Consider the following 12,525-nt stretch of genomic DNA (forward strand, 5'->3'; position numbering starts at 1 on the left):
GAGGGTAGTCGAGGCCAGTTCATTGGCTATATTTAAGAGGGAGTTAGATGTGTCCCTTGTGGCTAAGGGGATCAAAGGGTATGGAGAGAAGGCAGGTACGGGATACTGAGTTGGATGATCAGCCATGATCATATTGAATGGCGGTGCAGGCTCGAAGGGCCGAATGGCCTAATTCTGCACCTAATTTCTATGTTTCTATGTCTATGTCCACAGTCGAGAATCCGAAACATCACCTATCCATGTTCTCCTCAGATGCTGCCTGACCCGCTGAGTTACTCCAGAACTCTGTGTCTATCTCTGGTGTAAACCAGCATCTGCAGTTCCTTCCTACATGCATTTAAAAGGGCCACCAGATACCCCAAATGGAGAAGGTGAAGTTTGTGTTTGAGACCCTCCTTCTGATGGAAGAAGAATACATTGTGAAGTGGGGTCTCTTTGACCCAAAACATGACCTATTCCTTTTCCCCAGAGATGCTGCCTGTACTGTTCGATGCTCTGTTGAAATATCCTCCACTGCAAATTGGTTACAGAACGATGGGCGGTGAATCTGTGGGATTCATTGCCACACACGGCGGTGGAGGCCACAAGTCAGTGGGTGTTGATACAGATAGATTGTTGGTTAGTGCAGGGTTTAGTCAGGGGTTATGGGTAGAACACACTACTCTCCAAAGATCTTCGAGCGGGGCAAGATTAAGATCATGTCAAGTCCAGTCAAGTGTATCCGTCACATACGCACACATACAAAATCAATAACCCCACTCTCACCATTGACGGCACCACTGACTCCCCATCTCCCCAGGCCCGCAATCTTGGCGTGATCTTTGATTCCACCCTCTCCCTTGAGCCTCACATCCGTCATGTCATTAAAACCTCCTTCTTTTATCTCCGCAACATCGCCAAACTCAGACCCTCTCTCACACCGCCCGCTGCTGAAAGACTCATCCATGCCTTCATCTCCTCCCGACTGGACTATTGCAACTCACTTCTCCTTGGCATCAGCTCCACCTACATCAACCGACTCCAACTGGTCCAGAACGCAGCCGCCCGATTCATCACCCACACCAAATCCTGGCATCACATCACTCCAGTCCTCACACAACTTCACTGGCTTGCCATCTCCCACCGGATCACCTACAAAATCCTGATCCTCACCTACAAAGCCCTCCACCATCTGCCCCCCCCCTCCCATATCTCACTGACCTCCTCTCCCCCTACCAACCCTCACGGTCCCTCAGATCCACATCAGCCGGTCTCCTCTCCATCCACAGGTCCAACTTCCGCAGTTTTGGGGGCAGAGCCTTCTCCAGGGCAGCTCCCAGGCTCTGAAACTCCCCCCCCCCCCAACTGGTCCGCAATTCCGTGTCCCTCACCATCTTCCAGTCCCGCCTCAAGACCCATCTCTTCAGCTCTGCCTATCCTTAGCCCCACGTCCCCCTCCCTTTTCATCTGTGCATTAATTGCCTCATACTGTGTTTTGTATTGAATGCTGTCTTTACTTTGTGTACTAGTCATGTCCCTACTATTTATTTCATTCCCCTTACATGTTTTTCCTCTACCTGCTCAATTTCTGTAAGGTGTCCTTGAGACTCTTGAAAAGCGCCAATAAATAAAATGTATTATTATTATTATTATTATTATTATTATTATTATTATTATACGAGATGTGCAGTGAAACATCGAAGATGTCGGCGCGTTCAGACGTAGCGGCTTTACGCTCCCAAGTCCGAGTCAATTCGGAGCAGCACGGTACCGAACGCGGCTGTGGAAATAAGGTCTTGTAAAACCTCAGAATCCCGAGAACCCATAGAGACCCCAGTACACCCAGAAAACACAGCAAGAAACTCACCTCCAGGAAGAGGAAATCCAGGACCCACATCGTAATCCCGACGGGTCGCACATGGAGCCGCGCGGAACTGCTTAATATCGGACGTGGCTGCGAGAAACTGGCGTGTGAGTACTACAGCACACTCACCAAAATCCCGATGGAGCTGGGCAGAACGGCCCCCTGGATCACCACTCCGGAGGGTAGGAGACGGAGCAAGCGCCGGGAGTGAAAGCAGTAACGAGGAAGGCGAGCGGGGGTGCAGGACAGGCTACGGAGGGCTCCACAAAGACCATCACTCCCAAGTGTCTTTCTCGCAAATGCCCGGTCACTCACCAACAAGCTGGATGAGGTAAGGATCTGGATCAACACCCAGCGATCCCTGAAAGACTACCGAAAGACTGGTGTGTGCTGATCTTCACAGAGACCTGGCTCAGCGCGCTGGTTCCCGATGGGGCTGTGGACCTAACCAACCGGTCACTGCATGGTGCTGATAGAACAAAGGACTCCGGTAAGAGCAAGGGTGGCGGGCTCTGCATCTACATCAACAATGACTGGTGCACCAACCACACTGCAGTAGAGAGCTACTGTTCCCCAGACCTGGAATACCTACTGCTTAAATGTAGGCTGTTTTACCTGCCTCGGGAGTTTACTGTGGTTATCATTATGGCCATACACATCCCACCACAGGCTAATGCTAACCTAGCACTAGCACAGCTGCACTCGGCCATCAGTAAGCAGCAGGATGCTCACCCCGACGGTGCCTTCATTGTTGCAGGGGACTTTAATCAGGTCGACCTACGAGCCGCACTCCGCAAATTCCACCAGCATGTGCAGTGCCCTACCAGGGGCTCAAACACGCTGGATAAAGTGTACACCAACATCAAGGACGCTTACAGAGCTCTCCCCTGCCCATCCCTTGGATAACCCGATCACCTCTCACTATTTCTACTGCCTGCATACAAATCCCTCATCCGCAAGACCAAACCTGCAATAAGGACGGTCAAAATATGGCCCGAGGACGCCACCCTACAACTCCAGGACTGCTTTGATCGCACCGACTGGGACCTGTTTGAACAACAGGCAACCAGCGGTACAGAGGTAGACTTGGAGGAGTACACATCCATTGTGCTCTCCTACATCAACTGCTGTGTGGAGACTGTCACAGTGAACAAGCAAATAAAAATGTTCCCAAACCGGAAACCCTGGATGAACAAGGAGGTTCAGGATCTGCTAAGGGCACGCAACAATGCCATTAAATCCAGGGACATTTCTGCCTACAGTGCGGCCAGGTCGAACCTGAACAAAGGCATAAAGAAGGCCAAAGACATCCACAGGCAACGGGTAGAAGAACACTCCAATGCCACGGACACCAGAAGCATGTGGCAGGGTGTCAGGGACATCACTGACTACAAGAGCAGCCCCGCCCGCCCCCACGGTGATATCACACTGTCCAATGAACTAAGCACCTTCTTTGCCCGGTTCGAAACTGGCAACACCACCAGATGTGGAATAACCCCGGCCATTGCGGAGGGACAGGCCTTAACACTGAGCACTCAGGAGGTACAGTGCGCTCTGCGTAGGATCAATCCGCGCAAGGCTGCAGGCCCGGATATAGTCCAGGGAAGGGTACTAAAGGACTGTGCTGTACAGCTGGCGGAGGTATTCACGAGAATCTTTAATCTGTCTCTATCTCTGGCAACGGTCCACAAGTGCCTGAAAACAGCCACCATAGTGCCGGTGCCGAAAAAGTCCAAAGTCACCAACCTGAATGACTACGGCCCGGTTGCCCTAACTCCAATCCCAATGAAGTGCTTCGAAAGGCTGGTCCTCTCCCATATCAAATCCAGCATCCCTGCCTCACTGGACTCTCATCAATTTGCATACAGGGCAAATAGATCGACAGAGGATGCCATCTCTCTGGCTCTTCACACTGTCCTGACTCACCTGGATAGACAGGGCACGTACGTGAGGATGCTCTTTATTGACTATAGCTCTGCATTCAATATGGTCATCCCCACCAAGCTCACCACCAAACTCCACCAGCTAGGCCTCAGCTCGCCGATATGCGATTGGATCCTGAACTTTCTGACGGAGCGACCGCAGGCAGTGAGACTGGGCCCGCACCTGTCCTCCACTATCACCCTGAGCACCGGCACACCACAGGGCTGTGTACTAAGCCCCATGCTCTACTCCCTCTTCACACACGATGTGTTCCTGCATTCGACACCAACACCATCGTGAAGTTTGCAGACGACACAACAGTGATTGGGCTGATCACCAACGGTGATGAAACAAAATACAGAGCGGAGGTGCAGAACCTGGCGGACTGGTGCACACGTAACAACTTGTCACTAAACACCTCCAAGACCAAGGAGCTGATTATTGACTTCAGGATGGTCCCATAATGGAGAATACGCCCCAATCTCCATCTACGGGGAAAGTGTGGAGAAAGTGTCCAGCTTTAAGTTTCTGGGCACTCACATTTCAGAGGACCACACATGGTCCACCAACACCGCTGCGCTGGTCAAGAAGGCACAGCAACGACTGTTTTTCCTGAGCATGGCCGTTCGAAGGGGGGGTGCGCTGGGTGCGACCGCATCCCCCTTTCCCCCCCCAGAGTAAAAAAAATCCCCAGAATTTGTTTTTTAAATCGGAGCACAATCAGCGTTTCCACTGTTGGAAATCGCCCGAAATCCTGGTTCCGGCCGCTGGGGGAGAAACAAATGCGCCCATCCGCGCCTGCGCAGTTGGGGAAGAGACACAAAAAAGTGACGTCTATCCGCGCGTGCGCAGTGGGCCCGGGCGGGATCAGTGCCATTTGTGCTTCAACCATTGAGCCTCGCGTCTACTCCAGGAGGGGAGGGGGTGGAGGGGGGGGGGGGGGGATGCGTTGTGGTGTCTGCCCGGTCCAGACCAGCGTTTCATAGAAACATAGAAGCATAGATAATAGGTGCGGGAGTAGAGGCCATTCAATGTGATCATGGCTGATCATCCAACTCAGTATCCTGTACCTGCCTTCTCTCCATACCCCCCTGATCCCTTTAGCCACAAGGGCCACATCTAACGCCCTCTTAAATATAGCCAATGAACTGTGGCCTCAACTAACTTCTGCGGCAAAGAATTCCACAGATTCACCACTCTCTGTGTGAAAAAAGTTTTCCTCATCTCGGTCCTAAAAGATTTCTCCCTTATCCTTAAACTGTGTGTGACCCCTTGTTCTGGACTTCCCCGACATCGGGAACAATCGTCCTGCATCTAGCCTGTCCAACCCCTTAAGATTCTATAAGATCCCCCCTCAATCTTCTAAATTCTAGCAAGTACAGGCCGAGTCTATCCAGTCTTTCTTCATATGAAAGTCCTGACATCCCAGGAATCAGTCTGGTGAACCTTCTTTGTACTCCCTCTTTGACAAGAATGTCTTTCCTCAGATTAGGAGACCAAAACTGTACGCAATACTCCAGGTGTGGTCTCACCAAGACCCTGTACAACTGTTTCCATCCGTGGCGTCGGAGCCTCGCCATCGGCCAGCCAGGCGACCAGGAGCCCGTACTCCCGTGGCCGGGCGGGAGCTGCTGTAACCCAACACGAGACACGGCTGCGGCGTGGCCCAAACTTTCTTCCGCCCACACCACGCCCGATCATCCCCACCACCCCCGCTCATCCCCGCTCATCACCGCCCATCCCCACCACCCCCGCTCATCCCCGCCCACATCCGCTCATCCCCGCCACCCCCGCTCATGCCCGCTCATCCCCGCCCACATCCGCTCATCCCCGCTCATCCCCACCACCCCCGCTCATCCCTGCCACCCCCGCACATCCCCACTCATCCCCGCTCATCACCCGCCACCCCCGCTCATCCCGCCACCCCCGCACTCCCGCTAATTCCCGCCACCCCCGCATTATCCCCGCCACTCCCGCTCATTCCCGCCAAACCCGCTCATCCCCGCCCATCCCCGCCACTCCCGCTCAACCCCGCCACACCCGCTCATCCCCACTCATCCCCGCTCATCCCCACCCATCCCCGCTCATCCCCACCACACCGCTCATCCCCACCACACCCGCTCATCCCCGCCCATTCCCGCTCATCCCCGCAACCCCCGCCCATCACCGCCACCCCGCTCACCCTCGCCACCCCGCCACCCCCGCACATCCCCGCCACCCCCGCTCAACCCCGCCACTCCCGCTCATCCCCACTCATCCCCGCTCATCAACGCCCATCCACCACACCCCGCTCATCCCCGCCCACCCCCGCTCATCCCCGCCACTCCCGCTCATCACCGCCCATCCCCACCACCCCGCTCATCCCCGCCCACATCCGCTCATCCCCGCTCATCCCCACCACCCCGCTCATCCCCGCAATCCCACTCATCCCCGCTCATCCCCGCCACCTCCGCTCATCCCGCCACCCCCGCCACTCCCGCTCATTCCCGCCACCCCCGCACATCCCGCCACCCCCGCTCATTCCCGCCAACCCCGCTCATCCCCGCCCATCCCCGCCACTCCCGCTCAACCCGCCACCCCGCTCATCCCCCTCATTTCCGCTCATCCCGCTCACCCCACCACCCCCGCTCATCCCCACCACCCCCGCTCATCCCCGCCACCCCCACCACCCGTCATACCGCTCATCCCCGCCACCCCGCTCATCCCGCTCATCCCATCCCCGCCACCCCCGCCACCCCGCTCACCCTCGCCACACCCCGCCACCCCGCACATCCCCGCACCCCCGCTCATTCCCGCCAACCCGCTCATCCCGCCCATCCCCGCCACTCCCGCTCAACCCCGCCACTCCCGCTCATCCCTACTCATCCCCGCTCATCCCCACCATCCCGCTCATCCCCACCACCCCGCTCATCCCCAACACTCCCGCTCATCCCCGCCAGCCCCACTCACCCCCGCTCATACCGCCATCCCCGCCACCTCCGCTCATCCCCGCCACCCCCGCCCATCCCCGCCACCCGCTCACCCTCGCCACCCCCGCCACCCCGCCACCCCGCTCAACCCGTCCATCCCCGCCATCCCCGCCACCCCGGTAGGGGAGAGGGGTGGGGGAGAGAGGGGAAAGTGGGGAGGGAGAGGGGGAGGGGGAGGGGGAGAGAAGTGGAAGAGTGGGGACGGAGGGGGTGAGGAGTAGGGTGAGTAGTGGAAGAGGGTCAGAGCGGGTAGGGGGAACGGGGTGGGGGAGAGGGGAGGAGGGGGAAGGGAGAGGGTGAGAGAGGGGTGGGGGAGGGTGAGGGTGGGGTGAGGGAGAGTAGTGGAAGAGTGGGGAGTGGGAGGTAGGGGATGGTGGCAAAGGGACAGGGGTAGGGGGAATGTGGCGGGGGGCAGGGGAGGGAAGCGGGTGGGGTGGTAGAGAGTGAAGGGGGGTGGGGGGAGAGAGGGATGGGTGTGAGAGGGAGAGGGGTGAGGAGAGGAAACATAGAAACATCGAAATTAGCGCAGGAGTAGGCCATTCGGCCCTTCCAGCCTGCACCGCAATTCAATATGAACATGGCTTATATCCAACTCAGTATCCCGTACAGCCTTCTCTCATACCCCCTGATCCCTTTCGCAAAAGGGCCACATCTAACTCCCTCTTAAATATAGCCAATGAACTGGCCCGTCCAACTACCTTATGTGGAAGAGAATTCCAGAGGTTCACCACTCTCTGTGTGAAAAATGTTTTTTCTCATTCTCAAAGCTGCTGTGGAACAATTGATCTGTCCCTGATTTTTTTCCAGTTTTCCCCGGAGACATTTCTCTCTCCAACCATTCATGGTCCCGGCCTCTTGCCAGCAGCTCATGTTCCACCAGTGTCCGATCTCGAAACAGTGGAGATGATTGTGAGCTCAGCGTATCGATCAAGCAGCAGGAAATTCTTAACCTTCTCGTTCATCAGGATGGTGTTCACGCTCAGTGTTTCAGTCGTGCTCGCAGAGTCTCCTTGTGTTTCTGTTGAACATCTTTGCACGGGAACAGGCAGATAATGGACACAGATGTTAGGTGGCTCAACTCAAACTCAACATTCATGATTACAAGAATGAGTTCAATGCCCTTGAATGCAAGCAGATTGTGATATTAACTGCACTGTGAAAGAACAGTTCATTGGTCCCCCCCCCCCCCCCCCCCCCCCCCCCCCATGCCCTATAGTAGATTCTCCCATGACAAACACACTGTTCCTTCTCGGTTTGAACACAGACTTTGAAGAACCTAGTGTTGATCTGCTGGGCACAGACAGGGTAAAGGGCATTGGGTGTTCTGTCGGAGAGGGAGGGAGGGGAGGGGGGGTGAGAGGGAGGGAGGGGGAGAGGGCGGGGGCAGAGGGAGGGAGGAGGAGAGGTGGAGGGGGAGGGGGAGGGGGAAGGGGATTTGGGAGGGGGCAGAAGGGGGAAGAGGAGAGGAAGAGGCGGAGAGGGAGAGGGAGAGGGAGAGGTGAGAGAGGGAGAGGGAGAGGGAAGAGGAGAGAGGAGAGGGAGAGGGGAGAGGGAGAGGGAGAGGGAGGGAGAGGGATGAGGGAGAGGGAGAGGGAGAGGAGAGGGAGGAGGGAGAGGAGAGGGAGAGGGAGAGGGAGAGGGAGAGGGAGAGGGAGAGGGAGAGGGAGGAGAGGGAGAGGGAGAGGGAGAGAGAGGAAGAGCGAGATCATCCGTTGAGTGGGGAGGATTGTCGGGTAGACAGTGAAGACCAGGGAAACATTGTCCAGGAGCAGGGGATGTGAGAGACAGATCACATTCATTCAGGTTTACGTTCACTGTGGTGTAGGGAACCTCGTGATTCAAGGCCATAGACATTGTGGACTTCAGGAATGTTCTAAGAATCTACATATTTTCAGTATGCCACGACCCTACCAAGAGTGTGTGGGATACACAGTGTGTCAGGGCCACATCCAGTAGTGTGCGGGGTTACACCAGTGTGTCAGGGCCCATCCAGGAGTGTGTGTGTTACACAGTGTGTCGGGCCCATCCAGGAGTGTGTGTGTTACACAGTGTGTCTGGGCCCATCCAGGAGTGTGTGGGTTACACAGTGTGTCAGGGCCATCCAGGAGTGTGTGGGGTTACAGTGTGTCAGACTATATCCAGGAGTGTGTGGGGTTACACAGTGTGTCAGGGACTCTATCCAGGAGTGTGTGGGGTTACCACAGTGGTCAGGGCCTATCCAGGAGTGTGTGGGGTTACACAGTGTGTCAGGACTCTATCCAGGAGTGTGTGGGTTACACAGTGTGTCAGGACTCTATCCAGGAGTGTGTGGGGTTACACAGTGTGTCAGGGACCATCCAGGAGTGTGTGGGGTTACACAGTGTGTCAGGGACCCATCCAGGAGTGTGTGGGGTACACAGTGTGTCAGGGACCCATCCAGGAGTGGTGGGATTACCACAGTGTGTCAGGACTCTGCCAGGTGTGTGTGAGGCATACTGCATACACAGTCTCCCCGGAGAGTACTGGATTTCACAGATCTGATACACTGCAAAGCCTTGTACAATTAACGCCTTGGAGGAAGCTGAAATAATGCAATGTAATGGTCTCTAGTGTACGTCAGAGATCAATTGATCTGTGAACAACTATCTGCCTCTTTGGTTATCCTACTTTTTACCTGGCACTAAACATTATTCCCTTATCATGTATCTTTACAGTGTAAATGTCTCGATTATAATCAGTATTGTCTTTCTGCTGACTAGGCAGAATGCAAACTAAAGCTCTTGCTGTACTTCGGTTCAAGTGCAATACACTAAACGAAGCTAAATTAAACCAGAATTATAATTAATTAATTAACTAGATTAAACTGACGAAGGAGCAATCCATAGTGAATTCCCATGTCTGTCCCAATAATTCAACCTTTGATCTCTGATTTCCAATTCTGCAAAGCTCCTGAACATACAGTTTCAGTATGACATCAATTCTAACGTAATTGGTGTGAACTGTACATTTCAACACTCACCTTCCATATGAGAGGGTAATTCAGTTAACCTCCGAATGATGTTCATGTATTCTTCGGGATCAGGACCCTGTTCAAATCAACGAGCATTCATTAAACCAGACGAATAACATGTTAACTCCAGTGTTTCAATGTGATATTCAGTTCAGTGTGTTGATTTACAGTACCGTTGCTCCTGGATTTCTTTCAGTATTTTGTTCAGCTTCGGCAATTCGTTCTGCATTTTCACAAAGGATTCCCACATCACCCGCCGGGCAAGGTTACCCTTCTCCATCACAGACTGAGGAAGAGTGTGGTACTGTCTCTGCGGTTTCCCTTTACCATGAGCTCAGCGACACTCTGTGAAAACAACAATGAATATATGGAGAAGTGAATGAGACAATGCTGTTCAGTGATGGGATATTCTGGAAGTTTTGAGCATGGTGACAGGCATTGGTCTGCCTCTTCATACACCCATGGCACTGTGCTGACAAACTGTGTACTCCCAGAGTCCTGACAGTGCGAAACTCGCACAAAGAAAGCACATCAGCGCCTCTTACTTCCTGAGAAGATTACTGGAGAGTACGGTATGTCAAGGAGGACCTTCTCTAACTTTACAGGTGCGCAAGTTAGGGAGCATGCCTGACTTGTTGCATCGTGGCTTGATTCGGAAACTTGAGCGCCCTGGAGAGGAAAGTAGTAAACACTGCCCAGTCCATCATCGGCTCTGACCTCCCGTCCATCGATGGGATCTATCGCAGTCGCTGCCTCAAAAGGCTGGCAGTATCATCAAAGACCCACACCATCCGGGACACTCACTCATCTCCCCACTAACTTGAGGCTAGCAGGCCGGACTGTTTATCGAGCAGACCGAACAGCTGAGTCCGGTAAGGATAAAAGCGGTGGTTGTGTGCATATATGTGTGTAACTCATGGTGCACCACCACTGGACATTGTTGAGGCCTTTTTGCTCCCCGGACTTGGAGTTTATCACAGTGAAATGCAGGACCGTTTTATCTGTCAAGGGAGTTTACAGTGGTGTCCTCACTGCTGTTAACCAAGCAAGCTAACGCTAAGCTAGCAATGGCTAGTCTGCATGATGCTATCCACCAGCTGAACAATAACCACCCAGACGGCGTGTTTTTAATAGCAGGAGACTTCAATCCCGCCAAGCTGAGGACTGTAATGCCAACATTTCACCAGTTTATTGATTTTCCGACAGAGGAAACAATATCTTGGACCAGGTCTACTACAACATTGCCAAGGGCTACCAAAGCGTCCCCCTGCCCCCATTTTGGCCGATCCGATCACATCAGTCTGTACTTAACACCTGCATACAGACCCCTCATTGCAAAGGACAAAGCCAACAGTTCGCACCATCATGGTCTGGCCAGAAGGAGCCATGGACAGGCTACAGAACTGCTTTGAGTACACTGATTGGGACATCTTTTAAACAGGGTGCCACTACAAACAACCACACAGACCTCAACACCTACACCTCATCAGTATTGGATTACATCACCTTCTGTATGAACAGTGTAACCAAAAACAGAGGACAATACTGACACTCCCACCATAAGCCATGGATGAATGGCGCTGTAACTGGTCTGCTGAAGGCCCGGGATGCAGCTTCCACTCAGATGATGCAGAGGCCTACAAAACAGCAAGGTCCAGTCTGAGGAAGGGCATCAGGGAAGCAAAGCACCGCTACACGAAGCGTATTGAGGAACATTTTAACAGCTCAGACTCGCGCGTGTGGCAGGGCATCAGAACCATCACCGGCTACAACAGCTCCACACACGCACAAAGCTCATCCCTCCCTGACGGCCTGAACTCTTTTTTTCCCAGGGTTGATTGCGCCGACAGCAGTGATAACATACGGGCACAGCAGGGACCCTCACCACCGGTGCTGACTCTGAGCCCCCACGACGTGAGACGGACCCTGCAGCATATCAACCCCAACAAGGCCACCGGACCTGACGGAGTACCAGGGCGGGTTCTGAAGCACTGCGCAGGGGAGCTGACTGCGGTGCTCACGGATCTGTTTAACACCTCCCTGCTGCAGGCCTCCATCCCCACATGCCTCAAGACAGCCACAATCATCCCTGTGCCAAAACAATCAGCCATCAGGTCCCTCAACGACTATCGGCCAGTGGCGCTGACACCGGTGGTGATGATGTGCTTCGAACGTCTGGTACTGGGACACTTGAAGAACAGCATCCCCCCTCCTTAGACCACCACCAATTTGCCTATAGGGCAAACAGGTCGACGGAGGACGCAATGTCACTGGCCTCCATCCACCCTGACACACCTTGACCAGCGGGACAGTTATGTGCGGATGCTATTCATAGATTATAGCTCCGCCTTTAACACCACCCCCCCCATAAACTAGTCACCAAGCTGGACAACCTGGGTCTCAACACACACCTGAGCAGCTGGGTCCTGGACTTCTCACCGGCCGACCACAGACTGTGCGCATGGGGAGGCAGGTCTCCTCAGCATCACCCTGACATCGGTGCACCACAGGGCTGTGTGTTGAGCCCCTTCCTCTTCTCCCTCTACACTCTCGACTGCAAACCCACCCACGGCCAACACCATATTAAGTTTGCAGATGACACCATCGTGGTAGGCAGGATCACGAGTAACAACGAGGCCGCTATAGGACAGAGGTAGAGAACTGGTGAGCTGGAGCCGTGAGAACAACCTGATCCTCAACGCAGCAAAAACAAAGGAGATGATCCTGGACTCAGGAGGCAAACCGAAGACCTTCGTCACATCAGCCCGATCCCCATTAACGGCGAGACAGTGGAGGCTGCC

The 12,525-nt window shown here is 54.3% G+C and overlaps 1 protein-coding gene across 1 annotated transcript; it reads left to right on the plus strand.

The window, feature by feature from the left end:
- Nucleotides 1-5,562: 5,562 nt before the first annotated feature.
- Nucleotides 5,563-6,858, plus strand: LOC116970295 (extensin-like). Its single transcript, XM_033016970.1, has one exon. The coding sequence runs from the start codon at nt 5,563-5,565 to the stop codon at nt 6,856-6,858; it is 1,296 nt and encodes a 431-aa protein (XP_032872861.1).
- Nucleotides 6,859-12,525: the final 5,667 nt, after the last annotated feature.

The sequence above is a fragment of the Amblyraja radiata genome, unplaced genomic scaffold (assembly GCF_010909765.2).
Source record: "Amblyraja radiata isolate CabotCenter1 unplaced genomic scaffold, sAmbRad1.1.pri scaffold_707_ctg1, whole genome shotgun sequence".
Taxonomy (NCBI): Eukaryota; Metazoa; Chordata; class Chondrichthyes; order Rajiformes; family Rajidae; genus Amblyraja; species Amblyraja radiata.

Coding starts and splice junctions, on each gene's coding strand:
- LOC116970295 (XM_033016970.1), top strand. CDS start 5,563: ATGCCCGCTCATCCCCGCCCACATCCGCTCATCCCCGCTCATCCCCAC.